This window comes from Semicossyphus pulcher, unplaced genomic scaffold (assembly GCF_022749685.1).
Source record: "Semicossyphus pulcher isolate SPU_LCO1_2020_fin unplaced genomic scaffold, fSemPul1.0.p SCAF_11, whole genome shotgun sequence".
Taxonomy (NCBI): Eukaryota; Metazoa; Chordata; class Actinopteri; order Labriformes; family Labridae; genus Semicossyphus; species Semicossyphus pulcher.
Window position 1 is genome coordinate 9201474 of NW_027211615.1, and position 26321 is coordinate 9227794.

Genomic DNA, 26321 nt, shown 5'->3' on the forward strand with positions numbered 1-26321 from the left:
GAATCTGTAGGCAAGGACGTGGATTTTAGGGATGGCAAGTGTTCTTGTTTCCGTTTGAACTACGTTTGTAGTCCGAGTAATATTGACCAATCACATATCAGCAGGCTGCGGCGTATGCAGGAAAAACAGTCCGAGTGGAGAGCAAAAGCAGGCAGAGCGTGATGCGCCGTAATGACATCCAGGCTCCCATCAGCGTCATCTGACAATGATTTTTATTAATCTCTATGAACAGACATCTGCAGTAAGTTCAGCTAACAATCTAAAATACAACTGTAGATGAATTCCCTTGACGCTGTGTCACGAAAGCCGTTCAGCGTTCAGATTTCCCGACTTCCTCGAACGCATCAGATCGATCCGACCTCTGTTCAACAAACGAGCATTTTAACAGTAGTTTTCTCCTCTTGAGGACAGATCTGACAAAGCTTGAATTTTTACTTCTTACAAATCTGCATCATAATGTTGAACTTTCAGCAAAGGTAAGACCCGTTAATTAAAGTCAATCATGAGAAAAACTGGTTCTTTTTCTGTAAACAATGCAGCACGGGGAACAGGAAGTGTTGACTGGAAGTCGTTTATCGCTAAACGCTGGCTACACGCCGGCCATGTTCACCGTGGTCCCCAGAGACTACAGCCAATGGGACCCGAGGTCGCCAGTGTGTCAGAAAGTTATTTTCAGGTTCAGAAACTGTTGCAGCCTCATAGAATGACTTTTTTTATAACAAACCAGAGACATTCAGAAAACAGTCCTTAAAGAGAAAATATATCAGAAACAAATTTTGACTTTATTTTCTGAAAAGTAAATTAAAAACGAACTATTAATTATGAAGTAGTTGGAGATTAATTTAACAGTTGAGAACTAAGAGATTAAAGTTATAACTGTGTGATTGTTAAATATGAAAAAGAAAGAAGTGGTCATCAGTTTATTGATTTAGATGCTAAGTTAGAAGGTTTCCTACATAAATTCAACATTAAAACAAGTGAACGTAATCTCTCTCAGGCTTTTCTGTGTGTTTCTGACCAGGATTGTTGCTAAGAAGAAACCTTGGCTCAACAAAACCTCTTAAAACCAGCGCTGTGGTTTTTCAGAGCACAAGGAGTTAAAGCAGCACCAGACAGAGCCTCGGCACAGCCTTTGGCTGCACTGCTGCATTGTGGGCCGGCTGCCCTCATTGGAGAGCAGTGCTGTAGGTTAGCCTCGCATACTTAAGTGCCGCACAGCTTGAAAAACCAGTCGGCGTAGCCATGGTTACAGCAGAGGGCACTGTGGAGGAGAGGCATTTCTTTGCTGATCCCAGGGAGCTCATAAAGAGACAGACGCACACAAGGACACAGTTTGTTCTTTTACAATGTGTCGCTCTCTCTTGTTGGAAGTTTGGTAATAAAGTTAAGATAAAATGAGGCCAAATGAGCGACTGAGGAAACCTTAACACAATTGCAGTTAAAGTAATTACATCATTAACACTTCTTTGAGTTAATATAAGACAAAGAATCAGACAGCAAAGGTTCAATTAGAGGCCCGACTTGCTAAACTGTGTCATTACCCCGTCATCAACTTTCTTTCTTCCACTGAGGCAGACAAAGTCGACCGCACTGCTTCCAAAAGACGCTGGCATGAGCGCTGAGAGAGAGCAGCCGGTTTAATATGAGAGGAGCTACAATCTGGCACCGAACAACAACGCTCAGAGCCAGAGCGGCAGAGTGAGAGCCGCAGGGATTTCCAGCTCAGGGTCAGAGTCACCTGGGATGAAGTGCTGCTTTAACAGAGTCGGTGCACTTCACTCCAGACGAGGCCAGCAGTCAGCCACAGGAGGTCTCAGAGCTCATTTAAACCAAATGGGGGGGTGATTACCTCCCTAACTGTCTCGCCCTATAAACAAAGAGGCAATCACGACCACGGGCAGGCTGGAAAATATAAAAGAAGATTGGGCTTTTTTTTTTTTACTGTCATGTGTCTCTGATAGGACGGCAAGTGTGTCTTGTTACAAGTTACACATCTGAGGATAGAGCTAGCTTTGAAAGTTGAAGTACAGCTGGGCTCCAAGGACAAATAAATTGTAATATAAACCATCTTAAGTAGAAAACAGCACACAGACATGTTCTGTGCTTCAGCAGGCAGTTTTTTATCATGCTCCAGTATGTAGAGAAGTAATTGTACCTATGCTAGCAGAGGTGTGAACAAAAGATGTCCTACTTGACCTACATATCTACAAAAGATGATGACACACATTATAAACAGGCACAATTATATGTAACAAGTAACAACTTCTATGTAACATATTATGTGACCTATTTGTGTCCACAAACCTACAAACCTTTGAATAAAAACAGACTATTTCAGCTCATAGTGATCCTTCATTAAAAAAATGATTTTAGGTAACCGAGAGATAAAAGATCCGAGTCTTAATATTCAGGTCAGTCTTTGGAGATACTGTATCCATTCAGCCTTCATTGTTATTCCTGTCATACTGTCTGCACAGCAACAGGAACAGTGATTAAGTGCAGACATGGACCTGGCCAAGCCAGTTTAGCTCTGTCACAGAGCTGCAGCCGCTGCAGCAGCCGGCTCAACACAAGAGAAAGCACGGCTCTTACTTGTCGTCCTTTTCGTAAATGTTGAGTCCCAGCGCGTCCACTCCCAGCCACAGCTCCGTCCCCTTCTTGTTCTTGATGTCAAAGTAGTTGACTCCGTACATTTCCAGGTCCTGGGCGATCTTCAGGTACTCCAGCATGGCGTCCTCCCTGCAGAAACAGACAGAGGACGTCATTAGGTTTTATTAAGATGCATTATTTAGAAGTGCTTTCACTCCACCATATAAACCACAAACTCACTTTAACATGCCGTTGTGCTCCTCGTGCCACACCTGAATCCTCTCCTCCCACTGTTCTTTGGATAACTTGTGCTGCTCCAGGACTCTGCAGAGAGAAGGAAGAAGAAGAGATCAGCGACAGAGAGCACCAACAGACGACACCATCTGATATCTTTTTGCTTTGGTTTGATAAGTTACATTGTGGGTTTAATTTCAAGCATTGCATTGTGCAGAGACGATAACTCTTTCCCTGAAGAGTGGATTGATGCAATTTAAAACCCCTCATATTCATGTTACGTCTATTTTAGTATCATTAGTTTCATCAGCGAACACATTCAAAAGCAAAGTTATCTGACTGTTAACAGCACCTCATCTCCAACAACAACAACAGCGTGGCGTACAAAGGACTTTTCTTTCCGATAAGTTATTCTTTATACAACCCATAGACGGTATAAAAAGTCCATGTCAGCTCCCTTAAAGTGACGCCAAACCCTCTCTATCGCCCCCTGCTGACTGGCTGCAGTATAGGTCATAAAGCCCGCCTCCTCCATGTTAACAGGTGGGACATGAGTCAAACTATAAAATCAAAATACACGCCTGATAAATTTGACTCAAACATGGTTTCTGTCATTATAGTTAGTTCTTATCATGCTGATTTATGTCCAAGTGTTATTTTTCTGACAAGTTTAGTTTTAATTAATTATTTGATGCTGTAAAAAGGATGATTGACAGCTCTGCTGACAAATACGGCTCCTGCAGCCGATCTGCTCTGGATTAGCAGAGTGGAGGACGAACGGAGAGAGGAAACGTAACTTAAACAATCACTACAGTCATTGAAGTTTCCATATCTGTGAACGTCTGCTTCAGACCAACACAAGAAGCTGTTCTGCTGTTAAACACGCCAACATGAGGGATCTTTGCTGTTTTTTTATAAGTGTGTGTTTTGGTTAGCGGAAGTGGCTACAGCGGGTCCACCCACGATCTCTACTGCGCAACTATGGCTCCGAATGACATCACCACTGCGAGATGGCAGCGCCCGTCACGGGGGGGTATTTTGGCATTAATTTCGTACAATGAGAGCAGATGGAGACGCTTCATCTAGCTATATATACAGTCACTGACACAACCATATAAAGGTGACCTAAAGTCAACAATTAATACACTAACTTGTTCTAAGATTGTGCAGCGCAAATTAACAGCAATGTCAGTTCAAACAGGAAAACCCAATGACGACAACACAAGAGACGTCATGTCGTCATCATCGTGTCCTTGGCAGCAAATGTAAGCTGCTGGTTTTTCACACCTCCGAATCATTGCCTGTTCCTGACATGTACAGAGGATTAGGGGAGCATGTACAATTTGTCGCCAGTCCCTGACACACCCATCCAAATCATACCTTGTCCTTGAGTGAGCTGAAGCTGCTCCGCCTGTTTTGGCAAACTATTCATGGTGAACTTGACCCTGCTTTGTGTCCCGTGTCAGGATTCATGATGTAATAAAGCTTTGCATTTCCTCTTGAATGCTCTGGTACAACAAATAGGCTTCTCCGTTATTGTTGTTTTCTTTTTTTAGGAAAATAATCTGAACTAATTTAACAGAAACACGTAAAGAAAATATTTTAATGACTCATTATCTGGACACCGTGATTGTTACTTAAACTTTACACTGCTCTTTTGTTTCTTTGGCCTTCAGGGTGTGGATGGTGATTTTCTCAGCAGCAGGTTCAGCCAGTGCTAATGAGAGCTGTTTTCCAGTTTCTTCTTCCTCTCAAATTTCTCTTATTATGCAACCATTACCTCATGCAAGAACAAAATTTTCAGCCAGTGCCAACTTCTTCCGTGGCCCAGTGCATCACTACATAAACCTTTCCTTTATGACCGAGGTGTTATTACAACAGCAAAGCTTGATGCAGGTTTCTAAATACACTAGCACCTCTCACCGGTGTGGCAGCAGGCGTTCAGACAGCAGGTATCCAGGCTGGTGAACTTGTTTGTTGTAGTCTCCAAACTTGGCCTGAACGGAGTAGGAGGCCAGCAGCACGGCCGTCTCAGGTGGACAGTACACCTCGTCGCTCAGGATGCCCTCCTTCACCTGCAGGAAGAAGAGCTTCTGGGTGATGTCCTGGATCAGCTCCTCGGACACGTCCTCCGGGAAGAACTTGGAGCGGAACTTGAACTGCAGCGGGTTCTCCTTCTTCACGTCCTGGGACGACACCTGGAGAGGAAATTTCAACATAGTTAATGAACAGTGTATCATGTGATGATTAAAGGAGGAGTTCAAATGTTGGGAAATACCACTGATACCACTTTCATTAAATATGTAACTGCAGCCAGCTAGCTTAGCTTAGCATAACAAGTGGAAACAGGGGGAAACAGCTAGGCTTGGACAGAGACAGGCCTGTAGTTTCCCCTTGTTTCCACCTTATTATGCTAAGATAAGCTAGCCCGCTGCTGGCTACAGCAAAGTATTTGAGGCCCAAATGTGAGGGTGGTTGTAATATTTCCATAGGGTTGTACAAAGTTAATTTTTATAAGAAATTTCTATATGCTTATAAATAAAAAAAGTGTCTCTTGTATCTCATTTAAACCTGTGAAACTGTGACTTAAGCAAACATTCAGCGTCAGTGTTTAGGAAATGGTTCTGCAGTTTCCTCTCACCACTTTCATTGAGTTGAAACACGCTTTAATGACTCTGACCTACAGTACGTGTTTACACAATGTGCCTCTTCCTCTAATTTCAAAACAGGAACCAAGCGGTCTTGATGGAGAGAATGGGGCTGGGAATATTCCAGTTTGAGCGAGTCATTGTGCTGATGAGCTGCAGCGCAGCGTCAGCACACTGTGTACAGTTTACTGCTGCTGACTGAGGCCGGAATAACCCTCTCCCTCTCGCTCCCTCTCTCTCAGTGACCATTGTTTATGATTTTAAAATGCAAAGAGGGTACTTTCAAAGTTTACCAAGAAACATTGGCGTGCTTTCAGACATTTGTTTTAGTCAGGAAGGGAATCATCCGGACATTAAAAGGTCAGGCTCTTTAGATGGATCTTAATCTTCTCACTATAAAAGGTTTACTGGGAATAGAGCCAGTAGAGGAAGGTGTATGTTTTAAAAGCACTCCTTTTACATCGTCCAACTCATAATTAACAGTTGAAAAGTAACATGAATGCAGCAGAACCATCAAATCATCTTTTTTTTTTATTTGAAGGTATTCTTCTTCCCTGTCGCCTACATTTCCCACAATGCAACTCAACCGCTGACGGTTCTGTTATGCTAGCATCAGCTAATGTCGCCTTTAGCTGCTCGCCTCAAGCAAAGATGAGGAGCGAGCTACAGAGACTTCTTTCTAACTCAACACCTTGAGAGTTTATCATTTTCAAACTCGTAGTTGTCAGACCCAACGGTGCTGACTCAAGTGACATCACTTGAGGCAATTCATCAGACTCCACAAAGCTGCTTAAAAAGGCTTAACACATTTCTTCTTATTACATCTTAAGTAGTATTACCCTAAGACTTTGATGTGGAAGCTGCTGGGGTCACACAGAAACTGAAACCAGAATAATCTTAAGATCTGGGTTTTTGTGTGTTTGCGGGCATGACTTCATTTCTGTGGCCTTTTGCTTTTCAGATAAGATGAGTTAAATAGTGAGCAGCCTTCAGGAACAGAGGTAAGTAAAGGTGCAGTGACCTGCGTTTACTCAGGGACAACAAGGCAGTTCTGGTTCACAAAGAGTTCACACTCCAGCTGATTTCATGCAGCGCTGCACAGATAATAAACAATGTCGGAGATGGAGCCACAACACAGCATGGATATATACATACTGTAATAGTGTGGTCACTCATTTACTGAAAGGCAAACACCGGAGCTGTGTGTGCCGTGTCCTCAAAAGAATGATTTCTTTCTCTATTATTCAAAGAATTTGACTCCTTAGGGAGAAGTTGAGACATACTTGGAATACAGGGTGAAATGACCATGTAGGTGTGTGGGTGGAAGGTATCAGGCTTGGTAGTGAAGGTGGAAATTCACTTGATGGAAGGGAAAATAATAACTTTGAATACCTTTGAATTGACCATTTTAAAAATTGCACAACTTGTATTGTTAAATTTCTAGTTTAACAAAATAAATAAGTGTCTGATTTAATTATAATCATTCAGGACTGAAAGATTAAAGGGGGGTATTATGCTGATTCAAGCTTCATCTTTCACTCTGTGATACCTGTGGAGTAGCTTAGCATAATTTACAGTTAAAAAAACTCATCATTTTTCTCACACTGGTGCTCTGTGCAGGCCCTCATACAGCCTCTGCCTGAAAGGAGTGATGTCACAAAGTGCAGCGTGTAGAAAAAACTGTGTGAAACCTGGCGTTCACAGCAGACTGAGCTGAGAAGCCTGGGGATTACTCCAACATACTTTTACCTACAGATTTGAAACCTCACCCACGTTTAGTCTGGACGTCCAACATTGTAACATTATATGTTTTAAAATGTGAAACAGCATAATACCCCCTCTTTAAGTAATATAACACAATAGTAAAAATGTTATGACCTCATTAGTAAATTCAGTATTATAATACAAAAGCAATTAAACTGTGTATTTCTAAGCTGGATCTTACCTTTTTGTCCAGTTTTAGCCAGGTGTGGTAACCTTTACCATCCATGTACTGAAGTCCGAAGTACCAGACCTCACGCAAGCCGATGGTTTTTACCACCTGCAAAGAGAAAAGGAGTCTTTAGACATAACAGGGCTGCAACAAATTATCAATCAATATGTCGCTCGTGTTTTGATTAATTCATTCATGGTTTGGTCTATGACATTAAAAAGAAAGTGAAAAATTACTTTAATAACAAAAAACAACTTCCCAGGGCCCAAGGCGTCTTAAAATGTTTTTTTTTTGTCAGACAAAACGACCAAAATCTACTTTTTCCTTAATAAATGACTGAATTATTTCTTTGTTTATCAAAACATGATGATTAATGATTTCAGCTCTAAAACACACAACACCTGTTTCCACACCACCTGGATATAGAGATGAATTAATAATATTATATAATTAATAATAATAAAATAATAATTTATAAGGTTAAAATAATTCCCATCAACTTCTTCATAGAAGGCCAGAACCTTGTAATGAGACACATGTACATTTGGTTTGAGTGGAAGTGTAACGTCACAGAGGGATTTCACTACATTTGACTGCAGTTAAAACTGTATTACTGTAAAGAATTAACAGCCTGCTCTTCCAGGAAAACTGATAGTAAAATAATGATGTAAATATAGTCAACAGAAAAATATTACACGTTCACACCTAAAAAAATCCTTTTTCCAATGAAAGTAAATGAATCACTTCTGTTTTCTTCCAGCAGAGAGAGGAGCAGTGAAAAGGCCTTTAAAGGCTTTACAGAAAACTGGCACGGTCTGAAGAATCTCACCTTAAGGTGCCGTTCTCAGGTACCAGACTAATCTGCTGACCTGCCCTGATAGTATTACACATTCACAGGTGTTAGTAAGGTAATGAAGCACTTTTAACTACTGCCAGGCCAAATCAAAATTCACTCTAAAACACAACATGAGTGTTGTCTGAAACAGACTGGGAGATGGTTGCAGTGTTCGCTAAAACCCAACTGATCTTTGAAGTGTTTATCCGTAGAGAGTGGAACTTTGTGGTAAGAAAAACAAATAATTTATTAAATCGAACAATCAGATTTTTCTTTTTCTGGCATCTGCCTTTATTGTATAGGACAGCTGAAGAGAGTGGGGGAAGACACGCACCAACTGATCAGCAGACCAGGAGTCAAACATGCGATCAGTGCATCGAGGACTGTAGCCTCAGTACATGGGGCGCCTGCTCTACCAACTGAGCTAATCCAGCGCCCCTGATAATTTTCCTTACTAATCAATAAAATGTTTACGCTCTAACGTGTCCGAAAACGGTGACCCCCACATCCCATACAGACTTCTTGAAAGAGCTCTGTATGTCAGAACAAAAAACATTTGCTGTGATTTAAGACAAAGAAATGATTACAAGCTGTAAATTGCATTTGTGCCCCAAAGAAATAAATAAACAATAGTGAAGATTTCCTAAATAATAATCATTTCAGCTCTAACTGGTACATGTACCAATAATGAATCTCGCAGCTATGCGAGACATGACAACTTTGGGTTCTGATTAGGGGTGGAACAAAATATCGATAAGGCAATATATCATCATCCTGACTCATGCTGGCGCCAAATATCAATATTTCAATTTACAAATAAACGGCGCTCAAAAACGATTTCCCTGTGATTTTGACTCACAGCGTCACTACTTCATGACTCCTCGCAGTGACGCTTATGACATGAATGACGGTAACGTGAACGCCGAAGTTAATCAGATATCGTGATGTATCATTATCGCGTACCGTATCGTAAGATACCCTGCGATTCCCACCCCTGGTACTGATGCTGATATAGCGAGAACGGCGACATATTTGCAACCAAATTAAAGAAACAATCTTGAGATTTCGATCTTGTGTGTTTGGCGTCCCCTATGGCGATATGTGGTAATTGCAGGTAACTGATGTTTGCTTGGCATTTTTGAATTTGTTTAAACCTTAACAAATTAGTTTGGATTCAATTTTCTTTTGAAATTTTCTGTCAGTACTCGTCGATCTTTTCCCCAACTAGAGTTGCTACTAAACAGTTTCTAACAGCAAATGAAATGGCTTAAACCAGCCCTATTTGGCAACAGATACTGACCTTACAGACATTTTTTTTTTACAGGTTAGTCTTTTAGATTTTTACAAGAACACTTTTTTAAATCAAGTTGTTTTTTTTCTCCTTTCGTGTAATTCAAATCTCAGCTCACATCTGTCCGTCTGTCGCAATATGCCAGAGCACACACAAGGGCTGTATGAGGGCTGGTCTTTCACAAAGTGGCCCTATTGTTTGACCAGTGAGGGGGAGTGATACTGTATAAGGAGGGCGTGCTGCATGACCAGCATCCTGTCTCCGGCCCAGGGAACAGACTGAGAAGGCTGCAGCGAGTTTCTGCCAAAAACTCCTCATAATTAACTTTTAAAAGGCGGATTATGAGCCCAGCTTTAATTTCAACCGCACTGGAAACAACTCCTCAGATCAGCAGTTTGATGATTTTTTCAAACGGTATTTGACTGCAGCAGAGGCAGAAAGTGAAAACGCAGTTATAGATCTGGAATAGTCACTTGTGCGGCAGGAGGAGCTTACATTTTCCACTGACTTCTGAGGAAAAACCTCAACTACCAGAGGCTCTTTATGGCCTTCAGAGAGCGATTTTCCGTCAGCGTCGTGAAGGAATTCATGTTTTTGTGTGTGTGTGTGTGTTCTGCCGTTAAGTGAGACGATCCCTGTGCCCGGCCCTTTCTGAATGCATCACTGCCAAATTCCCCACCCAGTCTCCAGGTGAGGTGCTAAGCTGCCCCGGGTGAATCAACATGCTGGCACGATGATGAGCTTCAGCCGAGGTTTAAATTAAAAATCAAACACCCGTAACAGAAAATACAGGGCAGGCCGAGCTGTGGGAGGGAAAATGTAATGGCTTTGATTCTTTTCTGATGGATTGTATTTGGAGCAACAAGAAGGAGAAGAAGCAGACGGGGCTGAAAGGAGAGAGCACTTCACTTCATCTCACCTGGAATGAAACTCAGAAAACAATCAGGCTTTTCATGATGGCTTGTGCTGTGGGGAAACAGCAAGCGTCAGGGGGAAGCTACTCGGCTGCTTCTGGCACTGTCAACCTTCAGCAGTAGCAGTAACAGTTACTTGACGAATAGATAAACTAGCTCTGCTAATGTGCTTATTAAAATCTTCTGGCACAGGACGCTGACAATAAAACATTTCATTAAAGGAGGATTAAGTCTGAATCTGGGGACACGGGTTTAGTAAACTTGCATCGCAGCAGGTTGGTTTGGCGGGCTGCCCTCAGTTTAATCTAGGTCGCTTTAAGAGCTGCTAACAACGCAGATGTTCTTTCTAAGTGACTTTACTTAAAAGTAAGAGCTTGATTACATTTTCGGGTGGTTGTGGATCATAGGAGTTGTTATCCATGAGTTCATGGATGAGGTAATGCATTGAGCTGCAAGTTACTTTAGCTAACAAAAACAGTTCACCAAATACCTTCCCCCCTCGTGACGAATCAACTCAAGCGTCAGTAAATGGATGAATGGATTGATCAACTGGAAAGTTGTACAATCATTTTGCACTATTATAAAACAGTGAGCTCCCCAGCTACTGTAGCTAGCAGCAGAGACTGTTTGCTACATCCCCAAAAACAGGAGCCTCCTGCGTGTACAAAACCAGCATTCAGACAATCCTCATTTCTGTTTATAAGTGATTCATTTCTCCTTAAAGTGATCGTGTTGAAGATTTTCAGTTAAATAAATGTCTGTTAAGTCACTATCTATCGCCGAATGAGGTAACACAATGGTGATTGAGCCGATGGCCCACTGATGAAAGCCTTTGCATTCGCAGTATTACAGACTGGGTGTCTGTGGCGACTTTTGCATAAAAAATCACAAGCGGCGCCCAGTTAGTGACGCGTTTTCCATCAGCCAGCAGTGGTTGGTCTGCCAGAGAGGGTAGGCGGAGCTAAGCGGCTGCTTTTCCGGTCTCTGCAAGTGTTGTGAGTAAACAGTAATCTACTATGGCTGAACAAACAAAGAACAGATGGATGACTACAGATACAACTTCAACAATAAGTGAAAATCCAAAGAAAAAGAAACAAATTCGACGTTCAGATGAAGCAAACAGTCTAAAAACGAAAGCGACCGTCAGCGAGGAAAATCAAGAGTTACAACCGGAGCCAACCGTGGACGTCACACATGCAACACTGTCTGGATATCTGTGATGTATTCCCCCACAATTGCCTTTTATCGCCTAAAGGTGCTGCCAAATAGAACGAAATTGAGAGCTTCGAGATTATAACTTTAAAGCCAGAAGACTCCGACTGTTTAATACCTTCTAAGGTCTTATTTTGAGGACTATGAATTCGATGCTTTCTAAGACTATCCAAGACCTGAGCAGAAAAAAACATATCCTTAAATATGCGTGAAATCTTGGGCCAAAACTCCTTTTACAAGCTGTTATGAGCAGAAGACAGGTCTACTTCATTCTGCCAATTATTAAAAAGCAGTAAACTCAGTGAAAATGTGCAGACATGTTGCAGAAGCTCTAGCTAAAGTCAAACTCTTAAGGAGTGTCACCGCCGATATCAGACTAGTTTTAGGTTGGAGCAGAAAAAACTGACGTGCCACACAGGAACAGTGTGCATGACTTCAGTCTGCAGGCGGCCTCGTGTTACAGCGACCTGACAGACAGCGAAAGTTTCTGTGCCTGCTTTATGGGAGCTCGGGCCCTGTGGTGAGAGAGAGGAATGCCACTGGGCTGAAACAGCATTACGCACTGCATCCTCTGAGCTGAAGAACGTGGAGTCCTCCAGCGACGGAGGAGGAGGAGGAGGAGGAGGAGGAGGGGAAGGGAGGGGCTCGCAAAGCAGGGACCAGGACAAAGATGAAGGTGTTTCGTGGTGGTGAGGGGGGCAGTGGGGAAAGTCTCACAGGAAACGGGTCTATTACTGTGAGACCACACAATAAGCAGTGTTTTAGAGCTTAATAATATGGTTGTGTTACAATGCTGTTACAAACCTCTCGACTTGGAACAGCTTGGAGGCAACTTGAATGTTGACATGAGGGTGTGTTAGTGGACTAGTTTCATATTTTGACACCTGTCAGCCGGATTATTCGGGCTTGGATTCAGTTCAAGACATTATTGAGCTGTTAAAAATGTTGCCATGTTTGTCAGCTGTTTAACACCAATCCTCCTTCTGTTTCTTACTAATCTGAACCAGTTCTCAAGCGCTGAAGCTCAAAGTGACAGCCGGAAAGACCACATTAAAACAGGAGGAAGCCTCTGGAGATTTTGGGTCATAACTAACCGGTACATCTTGTGTGAGCCGCGGCTGCTGTGATTCGTCTCCCTCTGCGGCTCAAGGCAAAATGAAAAGGAGCAGCAGTGCACCGTCACGTGGAAGTGAAACTGCGCGAGGGTGTGTAGGGGAGTGGCAGGAGTTTTCTTTAAGAGCAGCGTGACGGCTGTGAAAGGCTATGATCAGCGCTGACCACACGGGACACACCAATGCCCTCACACTCGCCTTGGAAATGAGCTCACTGTCTGTTAGTCAGCATTTCCACAAAACCTGTTGAACACTGTGTGAGTACTCGTGTCTATACAGCTGCCAAAGCGCACGTTTCAAACCTAATTTAGGCTCCTGACAGACTTCAGGGTGAGTAACTGGAGCTGTGCGAGCAGCTGCTTAGTCGAGGCGTGAAGCTTCACAGACTTGAATTAGTATCTTTTCCCTTAAATAAAGCACTGACTGAACTATCTCTGACACTATCAGCAAGAGTGAGTGATCATCTGTGGCACACACCCAACAGAGAGCCATTCTAACAAGCAGGCGAGGGAATTCACCAACACCTATAAATAGGGAGGAATATCTGGGTGCTGTGATATTACTTCCTTTAACATAACCGCACAATGAGAACTTTTATTCTGAAAACATCCCTGAAGAAGCAGTGACATCAACACCAACCTGACACACCTGCTGTTTATCCATTTTAAATGTATTACGTTCTTTTTCTGCCTAAGTAGTTCCCTGACATGAAGGGAGAATCCCCTGACGTGCACCCACAGCACACACAGGCGGCTACACTTGCCATTGAAAAACGAGTTATGCAGGAAGTGGCTAAAACAATGCCTTTCCTCCCCCCTGGTGCTGTCACACAGCCTCGGAGGAGCTCAAGCTAATGACATGTCAGCTGCATTTGGAGGTGAGGTAGTGAGCCTCGAAATGGTGTTTAATAACGACAGCGAATGTGCTAATTTAAAGGATTAGCTCATGACATCACACTGCTAACCACATCAGCTGTTCGATAGATGAAAGGGCTGAGAGGAATTTAATTTAGGTCATGTTACAGTGACGTCAGTGTTTGAAAGACAGGTGTGTTGCTTTAACTAATATATACTTTACTCTGAAACTTCCTAACAAGATCATTAATGCCATAAATCATCATTCATAACAACACTTCCGGTTAGCTGCCGTTTTTTATCACAGGAAGTAGCCCTTTATATTACAGCCTGGACCTCGCCGGGAAGACGGGCCCTGATAAGGACTCTTGAAGCCACCGACTCCTGTAATCTCGTCTGCGGGAGATAACTTTTCAGACCTGGTTGTAATGAATGGAAAGAGCTTTGGAGGGATGGTAATAAGGATGGACACTTTCTCCTGACACAGATCTCTCTCACTGAAGCCAATCCGGTTAGCTTACGACGACGACGACGAAGGTTGTAGCAGTTTGTAAGAAGGGTTAAGAAACAACTTCAAACCTCTCCACGCCAGAGAGACTTACTGACAGGTACGTGTAATTAAAAACAAGTTGTGCTTGTGTACATACCATTATAGCAGATAAAGGTCTGAGGATCTAAATGTTGTTAATTAAGTCAGTGCGTGATCAACAGTATGTATGACTTCTTCCATAACAATGGAAAAACAAAGACATAAAGGAATAGTCCAACAATTTGGGGAAGATACTTGTTTGCCTCCCTGTCGAGTGATGAATCAGTAGATTGATACCAAGCGTAAGCAGTTGCTTAACCTAGCCTAGCTTAGCTTAGCTTAGCTTAGCTTAGCGTAAAGAGTGTAAACAAGAGGAAACAGCTAGCTTGACTAGCTGAATTAGTCCTGCAAAACAACAATGTTTTTGTATAGATTACAGAAACTAACTAAGCTTAGCTAAGCTAACCTCTGGATCCGGCTTCATTGAAAAAATACTGATGTGAAAGTAAGTGGTATCAGACAGTTACGTTTTTTTACCCAGACGATGGCGCTATAATCTAGCTAAAGCTTCGTCATGGACATGTGCCGTCTTGATCTCCAGTGCAGCCGCCTCCCTCACAACAATCAACGTTACTGTAGGCTGAGCTCAACTACCGCAGCGGTAGCTAGCAGGATCGCAAACTCGACATGATGAAAACAGATGGTAGGCTGTGACTTGTAATAACTTGTGTGTGTTTTGAATGTGTTTTAAATGAAAATAAATTGAAAAAGTTTTGACATAACTTGTACACTTTGATTACAAAAACCTTACAAAAAATGGACTGCGTCTTATATTCCAGTGCAACTTATATTCCAAGTATCTATTGTATATTTATAACTGCTCTTATTGATACCTCTAAACCTCTAAACTGTGATTGGCTCATTTTTTTTATTAGAATGTAATTCAGTCAAAAACCAGGTTCCAAATTGTTAATTATGTCCACACCTTTTAGTATCAATAACCTTAAAAATGAGTCATGTTGTTGATGACAACAGTGATGCTAGAGGTCAATACAGAACTGATGCACTGTACCTGGTCAAACAGCTGCTTGCCGGTGGTGCTGGGCTGGATGGCAAACTCCAGCTCAGCGTCCATGGTGGTGACGCGAACATTGACCTGCAGAAAAACATGAAAAAAACACAGGAGGTCAAAAGCTGACCCAGTAAAACAGAGAGGTTTCTCATAGGTAAGGCCAGACTGCAGAGCACTGCTTTGGTGTGTGCGTGTTTGGTAAGGGGGTGTATTTGCAGAGTAAACACACAGGGCTATGTGTTTATCTCTGCTTCTCTGAGCTAGTGGTGCTGATTGAAGCAAATTCTGATGTCAAATTTGAGGTGTTTTTGGTACGATTATTCAGATTCAGCTTTTGATTTTGAAGGAACACAGGAGTGTTAAAAAGTGGAATATCCAACGCTTAGTCCACCTTTAATCCACCAGGCTTTAAAGAGGGCGCAGTGTTTGTTATTCTGGGAGCACAGATTGACGCGAGGAGGGCTAAAATATGGCAGCTTTCACAGGAAAAAAGGCATGTCTTTCAGTTCCACGGTTAATGATTGATCGGACCTGCCTGTGTTTACAAAAAGAGGTTGTCCATCTGAGCTAAACCTGCTTCATGAGCAGAGAATTGAATGTCCACTTACAGGGATCCACCCCAGTGATTAATGCCTGATTTCAAAACCATTACGAATAGCATGACTGAGGAGCTGAGCAGAATAATGAGCGCTGACGTCAACCGTGTCCCATCAGGGAGAGAAACAATATTCTGCATTGTAATAATAAGCAAATGGCATCTGAATTTCACATAAAGGCCACGCAACAATGCGCAAATATTTACAATAGCTTCTTTGAGGTAACGCACATAACTGACTCGCCTTTCTTTGGGTATGATGTCAACTGTCTCTGGTATTCGCGGGGGTTATGAAAAGAGGCTCAAAGTATTGACCGAACTTATTAACGCTCAGTGAAAACGATACAATGAGGTGAGCGGACACAGAATGAAGAGCCCGCTGACAGAGCCCTCCTGTGACATCTTTCATCTCCAGCCCATTGTGAGAACTGCTGAGAGGCTCAGCGGTGAACAAACTCAATGACGCCCACTGGAAAAGGGAAGTCTGGGATGCAGCAGTGACTATCTGGTGACTCAGAGATCCACTGATGCCTCTGAAGCTCCACAGGCTGAGCCACTAACAAACTGACGGACAGGCTTAAATCCCAGAGACGACAAATCCAATCACAGCGTCGGACAGAAAGCGCCTCACCGCTGCGCCGTCCAGGATATTGTAAGAACCCACCAGTCTAGACAGTGGATATTCAAGGATGACCCGTTTTGCTTTCCTACGTGTGCCTGCTGGAGTTTGACTCACGTGGGATTAAAACGCATAATCTGTGGCGAGGCAAACTCTCCTTTACCAACAACTTCAAAGCCCGGGAGCACTCCGAATGTTTAGCTCTTTCCCACAATGCCACATGTGCATACAATTTGAAACTTTCGTAGGCAAACAGGGCGACTTATAACTGCTTCAAGTCAGAGCTAAAAAGCAAAGGAAGGAGGAGGGGGAGCACTGCATTTACTTTACACAGCAAAACAAAGCTCCCCTTTCAGCTGCAGAGCCCCAGCAGCCCCTCGCTATCATCGTCTACATTCTACTGGAGCCAGATTACCAGAAAGCACCACAAAAAAATGCAGTGAAAGTGATCAGAAACTGCTCTAAAAAAAGTGATCTCTTTTTAAGAAGTGATCCCAGATGCTTCACTCAACATTAGGCTCTATATTTAGAGCATTTACAGTTGAAACACCGAGATGAAAAATCCACCCTAACCAGCAGTGAATGGAATATGTGAATGTACGGAGCAGACAAGCAGACAGAAACCACTGAGTGAGTGATATCTGATCTCAAAGCGGGTCCTCCAACGGTAACTCACAATAAACTGAGGCCATTCAAAGCGGTAAAGAAAACATGACACATATGCTAAAAATATACCGGGCAAGGACCCAGAGTTCCACAATGAGCAACTTTAGTCAGAGGAAAGTACAGGCGCTCATGTTAACCGTGTAAACTCCTGCCTGACAAGTCATTACAGATATAACTGACTCAATCATGTTGGCTACAGGAGCAGCGATCCAAATTCAAACCTCCTTTACTGACACACAGAATACTCTGCACATTTTACACTCGTAATGAAAGGTACAGCGTTATGGTAACCACAAACAAAATAACCCATCGCTATGGTAACAAAAACTGGCTCATAAACACTTGATCAACAGTTGCAAGACTTCCTAATTACTCACTTTCTTCGTCACAAAACCATTTAAAGGAATAGTGACATTTTTTAGGCTTACTTATTTGTATAAGAACTAGATAAATAGATTGATATCACGCTCACATATATATACTGTATGTAGCACCCAGCAACCCATTAGCACAGCTAAGCAAACAGGTTGGAAAAAGCTAGCATGGCTGTCAAAAGGTAACAAAAGTCCACCATACCTTTAAAGCCTGGTGGTTGACATGTTGCATATCATTTGTTTAATTTGTATATACACAACAGTGTTAATATGACAATTTGCAGACCGATATGGGATTTTTGAGGCCGATATTTTACCAATTTTTAAGGAGGTAAATTAACCCATATACAGATATGACCACCGATATAGTGCATTTTTGAGCTGAAGTGAAGATACACCTTCTGCTTTAGGATTGTACAACAATTAGAAGATGTTATGAAAAATGTATAACTATGAGAAAAATATGATAAACTTCTCGTGCATCTGCTTAGCTGTGATTCTCTGGTCTACATGCTGCATGCAGGGCTGAAGGTATCGTGAACTATTGGAGTGGGCTCTGCTGGACAGACTGTAATAAAACTATTTCTATATCAGCCCAAGCATTGTTTTCTGTATTATGCTCTGTAAAAAGAACGTCATATTGGCACATACACAAATCTTATTGGAAAACATACACCACTATAGATACTTCTGTGATAGGCCAATATCGACACGATTATATCGGCTGACCGGTATCAGTCAAGCTCTGATATTGAAAGTGTTAATTATCAAGTTTTAGAGGAACTTGTTACCTTTGGACAGAGCTAGTCTGTTTCAAGTGTTTATGTTAAAGCTAAACTAACAATGTGATGGTTCTAGCTACATTATGGTACAGATGTTAGAGAGGTAACAAGAAAAAAGGCTAACAAAAAACATCTAAAGAAAATATTTGTGACAACATAATATCTCAGATCTACCGCCCTGGCATTATCCGCATAACAACTATGGAGGTTACACTTACAAGTGGAGGCTTACTATCATGTTAATGAATCAATCAAGCCATTCCTCAAGAATGCCAAATATTTCCAACCACTAAAGTGTGAAGACACACGGCCCGTCCCTGTCCCATAGTCATAAACTGGATGCCCCTCCTTCAGACGTTTCAATGGAGAGGTTAAGGAGCCGCTCTGGGTCAAGTTAAAGAAGCGAGGTGGTCATCACCTCAGTTGTTAAACTGTGAATAGGTAACTCTGCATTCTTCAGCTGGGACCATTCAATATTTAACCCCGACATAGTGCACAGCGCTTTACAAGAGTCTTACAATGGGAGTCACCATGGGGATTCCAGTGAAATAGACTGAGAGTAAAATTAACGACTGCGACTGTCTTGTAGCTGACATATCTTGTAGGCGTCGTTGTCCATATTACAGACAATTAATTAAAGAATGAGGGAAACAACCATTTTTGGATTTGTGAATCAGTCCTCGAGGGCGTTCCATGATTGAGTAATCACTTATTTAAAAGGAACAAACACCAACAATAGGACTGGACATGAAAAGGAAACACCCATCCATGTTGATCGTGGCCACGCCTTGTATGGTTTGTGTGGCTGGGCTGTGACTGCGAGGGAACAGGATTCTGGGAGAGCCGAGGAGGACTATCGTTTACTTCTGACAATGTGTCATTCAGATAAGTGAAACATAAGTCACAGAGGTGCCGATACTGGAGCGTTCACTGCTCATAAAATCTGGCCTAACGTTATGCCGCTGAGTGTTTTAATCTTGGGTAATAAAAAGTCTTTTCCAAACACACACTGTTGGAATGTCTGATATCACCGCCAGCACCTGAGCTCAGATAATTCAGACTTCCTGTTGGTTACAATTAGCAGTGAGGCTATTTTTGCTTAGTAAAGGTAAACCAGGTCAAACATATGCTGATGATGCTGGATTAAATGCAATACATACATAATTTACATACTCATAATTTATTACAGGACTCTCACACGCAAGAATGTTTGACTCATATCACTTGCTCATTTTCTTTGCCGATACTGCGATATTGCTGACGTCTTGCTAGCTTTGACAAACATTAAACCCGTCGCTAGCTTTGTTTACATCACATGATCATTTACATGAGACCTTATGTTTTTATTTTGTTTGGGGGTGATATTGGATGGAGAAATGATGTTGGATGTGCATGGAGTGCATTGACTGCCATACTCGAGATTACCCAATACCCAATTTTTAGGCAGCATTGGAGGCTGATATCGACACTGGTATCGGTCACGCAAATAAGTTGATCTACAGAAAATTATTTCTTTGTCAAATATGCGGTAAATTTAATATCTTTTGGTTCGGGTTGGTTGCTTGAAGAAAACAAGAAGATTTAAGGCAGCGGAGTGGGCTTGATAAACTGTTATAAAGCATTTTTCCCACTATTTTCTAAGACCGTATAAACTAAACCAATTATCAATTATTTGAGGAAATAATCAGGAGAATAATCAATAATGTCCCTGAATTAAAGTGTTTTTTTTGTACGGCTCATCTGACTGTAGCTTTGGTAGCCGTTTCCTGTCATCCCAGCATCCCCTGCCTCCCTCACACTTTGGCCACTTACACTCTTCAAACTGTAATCCAATTACACACTTTTCACAGAACTCAATACAGAAACCCTTATTTGCATAACCGACCAAAGCTGAAAGTGAGACTCAGCATTTGAAGGATTAATTTGAGGGTGTGAAGCTTTCTGGTGGAGACGGCATGAAAGGAAAAAACTTCATTAAAACAGACTTAGTGTCCAATTGACTCAAAGTCGTCAGGGTCAGTTGTGAAGCAGCGAGCAACAGTCGGCAAACCAGAGGATGAAATTAACGTCATGGCTTGATATCATGGAGCACTCTGACATTATCCTCCAAAGCGACCTGTTTTGTGGCAACTGGACTGTCGTCTGGCCGGACCCTGTGCGCTGCTGCTATCAGGCTGTGATGATGTCACTTCCACAGCGACGCTCATGACAACCACAAGGCCACTCTAAACAAACCACCAACACATTTTATGACACTGACCGGGGCTTTAGTCACCGTCATCACAACACAATGCTGTGTTCACCCGCAACCTGTCAGTCAGGATCAGAGCAGAATTAAAGTAGCAACTTTGTCTTTCTATTTTTGTCATTTTTCACCAAAATCTAACATATTTTATTTCTGAAACCTCATAAACTGTATGTTTTAAGCATCTCTGGACTCCCTTTCAGCCTATTTAAATAAAGAGCAGAGAGTTTCATTAAAAAAAAAAAAAAAGGATTTCTGTTTTATTCTTAACCCTGACTAACACATTTACATCATATTTTCCTATTTATATTCTTTATTTAGTAGTGTGACACATAAATAGATTGTAATGCCAGAAATTTCCAAACAGGGAGGAAAAGGAGGGGCATGTGCCATGTGCGAATGTACAATATGTAATAGCTGGGGTGTGGCAAAGCAGGGCCAGAATAAATGAGGGCAAAACCTGTTCAAATATATAGGACAGTCTCGTCAGATTATGTCGGGATCTCTGCCTTTTGTTTTCTGTTACCTATAATTAAAAGTCATTGAAGTCGTCTACTTTACTGTTTATGCTATTTTACTCCAAGGTGGCTACAGGAACCCAACATTAAGTGGGAAGCAATATGTTATAAAAGACCCATAGAGAAGCCTGTATTCATCTGAAACTCCTAAACAAGACATTTTCCCACCCTCTAATGTTCCTGACGTACAAAATTACAGAGACTGAATTCAGAGATGCAGATCCTGTGACTATGTCCACCCTTGCTGTCAGCACATTAAAAATGATGTTCACTGAAACATATGGCGCCCCCAGGAAATGAGAAGAGCATGTGATTTGAGTGGCATTCCCCTTTAACACAGACCCTGCTTATACTGTGAGTTTCTCTGACATATGCCCTTCAGTATTTTCCAGCTTGTGATTCAGTCTATAAATGTATTCAAATCCCATGTTTTGTTTTAGTTGCTGATAGATTGAAATAAAGGGCATGGTGAATAGATGTAATTAAATGGAAATGTCAAATGTGTCACAGAGATGTGTCAGATTGGAGGATGAGGAAACTACTCTGATAGCACCACTTACAATCTGCCTCTCCCATTATCTGATTCTCTAAGCATCCAAACAAGCAACAAAATCACACCATTTACAGCCAAACATAAATTATCACCTCTCAGACTCAACAAGTCAATGTTGAATTAAAGACTGTCAAAGATATCACTCAGTAAGGCAAGTGTGATAGCCTTATGAATGGCATTAGTGTCAGCATGGTGCATTCACTGTCCTATTTAACAGGACAGGTAGCAACTAAAACCTAATTACTCTTCATTTAATGTAAATTAGTTTAATTGTTGTGACGAAATATATTGCATTTATCCTGTTTCACCTGTTGTGTTTGAGTTAACCTTACGACATATAAAGCGGTGATACAGCCAGCAGTGAGTGAAAACACCAATAAATCAAACATACTCACCGCTTTGGGCATGTTTCTGTCCTTTTCCCTGCTCTGCGCGAGGAGCCGTTAAATTAAAGATAAAAAAGGTGTTTCCAAAGGACAGACCTGCGCTCCGTGTGTCTGTAGTTCTCACTGTGCCTTCCTGAAAAGAGAGAAAGAAGAGAAACGAGTTTCAGCCACTTCGGCGTTACTTAAACCCGGGTGAGAGAGCAGCTCGGCACTCCTGCGGGCGACAGTCATCAGGATGAATCACCACCAGATGCTGCAAGCTAACAGCAGCGAGCGAGCACCAGAGAGGAAGTTACGCGGTCTGAACGTCATAATAAGAGCACGGGGTTGGTTACTTCTGATCACCACTATCTCTTACTGCTTAAAACCTTGACCACAGTAAACCTTTAACCAACGATACTTAATTAATATGTGAAAATAAATATATAAACATTGTTATACATTTCTGTCCTATACCCCAAACCAACCAACTGTGGGGCTGAAACCTATATAAACTGAATTTTAAGTACTTAATGGTCTCTCAATTAACTTTTTTACCAAACTGTTTTGACTATAAACCATCCCACAATCGTTAAAAATGTCCTTCCTAAATTCCCATAGTTTTTTTCTCAGTCAGATACATATATTGAATCATAATTACATTGTTAAATATCCTGAATAAAAATGTAAGTTTGTAATGGCATCTTTAATGGACACTACTTACATAGAGCTTTTCTAGTCTTCTGACTACTCAAAGTGCTTTTACACTACATGTCACATTCACCCATTCACACACTCATTCACACACTGATGGCAATGACTTAATAAGTGCCAATTTCCAATCAGGATCTATGCATTCGTACCCGATGGCTAGGCCACCGGGAGCAGTGTCTTGCCCAAGGACACTTCGACATATGACTGTAGCAGTTAGGGATCGAACCCCCAACCTTCCGATTGAGAGACAACCGACTCTGCCACTGAACCACAGCCACCCCAATAATATCAATATTATGTTCTGTCCAGAAAACAGTCCAAAAACAAAACAGACTCAATTTACAACAGTTGAACAGAGAAAAGTAACATTTTTCTTGATGTTACATTCTATCATTCCTATCTCTAAGTTAAGCTCAAAATACTTGAGTATAATACTAATTAAACTCTTGACAGTTCAATATTAAGTAATTAAAAACAAACAACCATGTACCAGTATCACTCTTTATACTCTATAAATGAACTATGTTTAACTTATTCCTTTTTAGTGTATACTGAGCCCAACCCATATTTAGTTTTTCTCACTAAGTGTAATTTATTATGAAATTTAACACCGGAAGTCCTGTAATTGTATTCTACCTTGACACTGTTGAATCATCCAGGCACAAGACAGGTTAAATATGGTACTCAATGTGCCTCACCCACCAGCTATGGTAAAGTTACCTTCCCCACCCTGCTCTGTTTTTGACTTTTATTTTGACGCCATCATTTGCTAACAAACCCACAGAACAATTGAGATTAATGTGAGCCATTTACAGCAGTGCTGGTCTGTGTCGCTTCATAAAGTCGCTTTTAGAGGCAAAGACAGCGTCGCACTTCATTACAGAAAACCAGTAATGTCCAGGGTCACTGCCCTTGTCGCATAAAACCATTTGAAGCAGATTTAAGAGAATTTGACAAAGTGATAATTTTCTGGGTTTATTTCCACGACAGGGTTACGTGTATGTAATGAGTGAAATGGGTACACACCCACAGCGACACGGGAAACGAGATTCAAGGCCAGCAAACGAGAAATTCCACCTCTTTGATCCACACTTACAGAGGACATGTATATTTAAATTAAAACAAATCGTTAAACTGTTAAAAGATTTAACCACTGAGTCTTTAAACTCGGGCTGCTATGCAGTTTTTCTTTGTGCACGAGCGCCTCTGAGCTGCAGCCACATCCTCACTGTAATCCCACTGACACCTGTTGAGAGATTTGGCTGCTTTGTGCAGAGCAGCAGAAAGTGCGAGAAAAAGTGCACAAAGTGTGTTTTTTGAACCGGGTTGAGCTCGTTGCACTGCAGGTTGCAGGTAGTACAACAGACAGGTCTTACACTTACAAAAAGTCTTACCGGAGCGGGTGAGGTTTGAGGTGGTGATTTGTTCGGCGGTCCGAAAGCTCGCAGCCGCAGGTTTCCCCTCCCTCTGTTCACCCAGGCGCAATATGGCGCTCATCCATCCCACTGACTGAGCCGCCGCCCGGCTGAGCCTGTTCCTGCGGTCACCGGTAGGCTGGAGGAGCACAGGTTAATAACACGGGGTCTGGGGACCTTTAGGGGGACTTTCCCTGGAAAAAACCAACATACAAAGACATTTTCATTTTTGTTAAAGGGGAAGTTTTATTTGCAGGTGGTCTCCCCACCCACAGTATGGAAGTTTTAAATTTAACCACAATAGTAATAAAGTTAAGTTTGGGGGTCGTTATAAAACTAGAAGTCTAGAAGGGTCCATAAAACCTAAACTTAATGATGTAATAAAATGTAAAGAAATGTTTGTTTTTTCTTAAGAAAAGTAATGTACATAGCTATTACTACAAGTCAACAAAAACTATGGCTAATGTAATACTTTTGAACACGGTTTGATTGTCACCTGTTCATACAAATTATGATGTCTTGAATGGTGGTTTAATTTCATCAAATGACGATCAGAGATTTTTAACTAAAATACTATAGCTCAAAAACATTTAGTATTAGCCAAAATTAGCTTATAACTGTTTTTCTGTTGTTTTTTGTTTTTGTATTTTCCCCCCAAAATTCTTTTTAAAAAGTTACCCTAAAGGTCCTGTAAGGAGTTTTTCGCTGTTTATGAAACAGACCATCAGCAACAAGATTGATTATTTCTATGTATATATTTTCAATGCCTGAAACTGGGGGGTAGGTGTCAGACGAAGCGATTAACTGCACGCTGCCTTTGTTTACATTTCCCAGGGCTAAACTTTAAGTGAGTGATACTGTTAAAGAAGAATGAGACTTTTGTTAAAAACCACCACTTAAGCATACAGGACAAAATTAGCAAAAAGAAAAGAGGTACGGCTTTGTCCACAGGGGGCGCCAAAATCAACACAAAATGAAAGTTCCTCACAGGAGCTTTAAGTACAATTTTATCAGTTGATAGTCACATTTTTGGCTAATATTTACTCAAGCGTAAAAACATTTTGCCTATAAGTGTTGTTTTGTTGTTTTTGTATTTTTTTTTATTTATATAAAAAATGTGCTTGAAAATGAGTTTATTTAAATGATAAAGGAAAAAACATACTTTAGACTATTGCATTATTTATGTATTGTGAGCTTTTAATATTTGACCATTTTAAAATATATTTTCTTAGTTCCACAGACAATAACATTTAAAAACACAGTACATATACAGTTACACAAATACAGTATGGTAGGACTGCAATTTACATATCCTTCTGAATCAAATCCAACCATACACTTTTGTCCAAATGGACAGATTCTGCCCTCAATTTTCTGCTACCAACCACTAAAATTAATTTGTTCATATATATACGTATATATATAACCCAGCTTTTATTTTGGTAAATCAAGAGCTGAGATAACTGCACTAATCAGAAATGCAGTCATTCAATGACTCCGGATGAGTAAACCCAAACGTTATGTCTCAGCTAAGTTAAGACTCATGTGTCACCTGTACTGATGTATCACAGCGGAAACTTTTGGGTCACAGTGTAGTTCGGCGTTGAAGTGCGCGTGCTCCGCCCTGCATGAACCACGGAAGCGCTGTGTGTTGAGAAGGAGGCGTCATAGGGTGAGCCGACCAATGAGAAGACAGGATTAAAATAGAGCCGTATATATCGGCGGTTAGACCTACTTCTCACCATTATACGAAACCTAAGAGTGATGTTACAGACCTGCCCACCACTTTGTACTATTAAACTCTCTGTGTCCTTCATTATTACGGCCTTTGTTAGCATCATCGTCATGAACTCTAAGTGTTATAGTTGGGAATACAATGTCTTCGATACATCAGGTGTTATTACCAAACAAACACCAAGTTTCTGTTTAGGTGGTGAGCTAAATTTAGCAGACCAGGGAGTCAGTCCAAGTCATGCAAAACATTTGAATTTGCTTGTTAGCTAACTGAATGAACAGTTTGAATAGTGATGTCTGATGCAAATAGATAAAAGTCACAGGAAGTCACTTTGAATGGTCCTCTTAATAATTGGAGCTCCTTTAAACATGTTGTTCATCTTCTTCTAAACTAATATCTCATACTTTTATTCATTTCTTTTAAGGTAAAACTGTTTTATACATTTGGTTGATTTGCTGTCATGTTTTGAAAACCTGGTAACAGGCAGGGACCTTCCTTTGTTAAGTGATAAAATGGA

The 26321-nt window shown here is 41.4% G+C and overlaps 1 protein-coding gene across 2 annotated transcripts in view; it reads right to left on the reverse strand.

Annotated features, from left to right (window-relative positions):
- Positions 1-24130, reverse strand: part of ezrb (ezrin b) — a 35536-nt gene extending 11406 nt beyond the window's left edge. The window contains exons 1-7 of one of the 2 annotated variants that reach the window (XM_069687311.1): positions 24049-24130; positions 21971-22094; positions 15224-15307; positions 7417-7512; positions 4747-5021; positions 2830-2913; positions 2593-2739 (exon numbers count right to left, since the gene is read on the reverse strand). In XM_069687311.1, coding sequence (XP_069543412.1) covers positions 2593-2739; positions 2830-2913; positions 4747-5021; positions 7417-7512; positions 15224-15307; positions 21971-21982 — 698 coding nt within the window. In that variant the 5' untranslated portion in view covers positions 21983-22094; positions 24049-24130. Of the gene's footprint in view, positions 1-2592; positions 2740-2829; positions 2914-4746; positions 5022-7416; positions 7513-15223; positions 15308-21970; positions 22095-24036 lie in introns of both variants that reach the window. The other variant, XM_069687312.1, reaches the window with a different exon arrangement.
- Positions 24131-26321: the final 2191 nt, after the last annotated feature.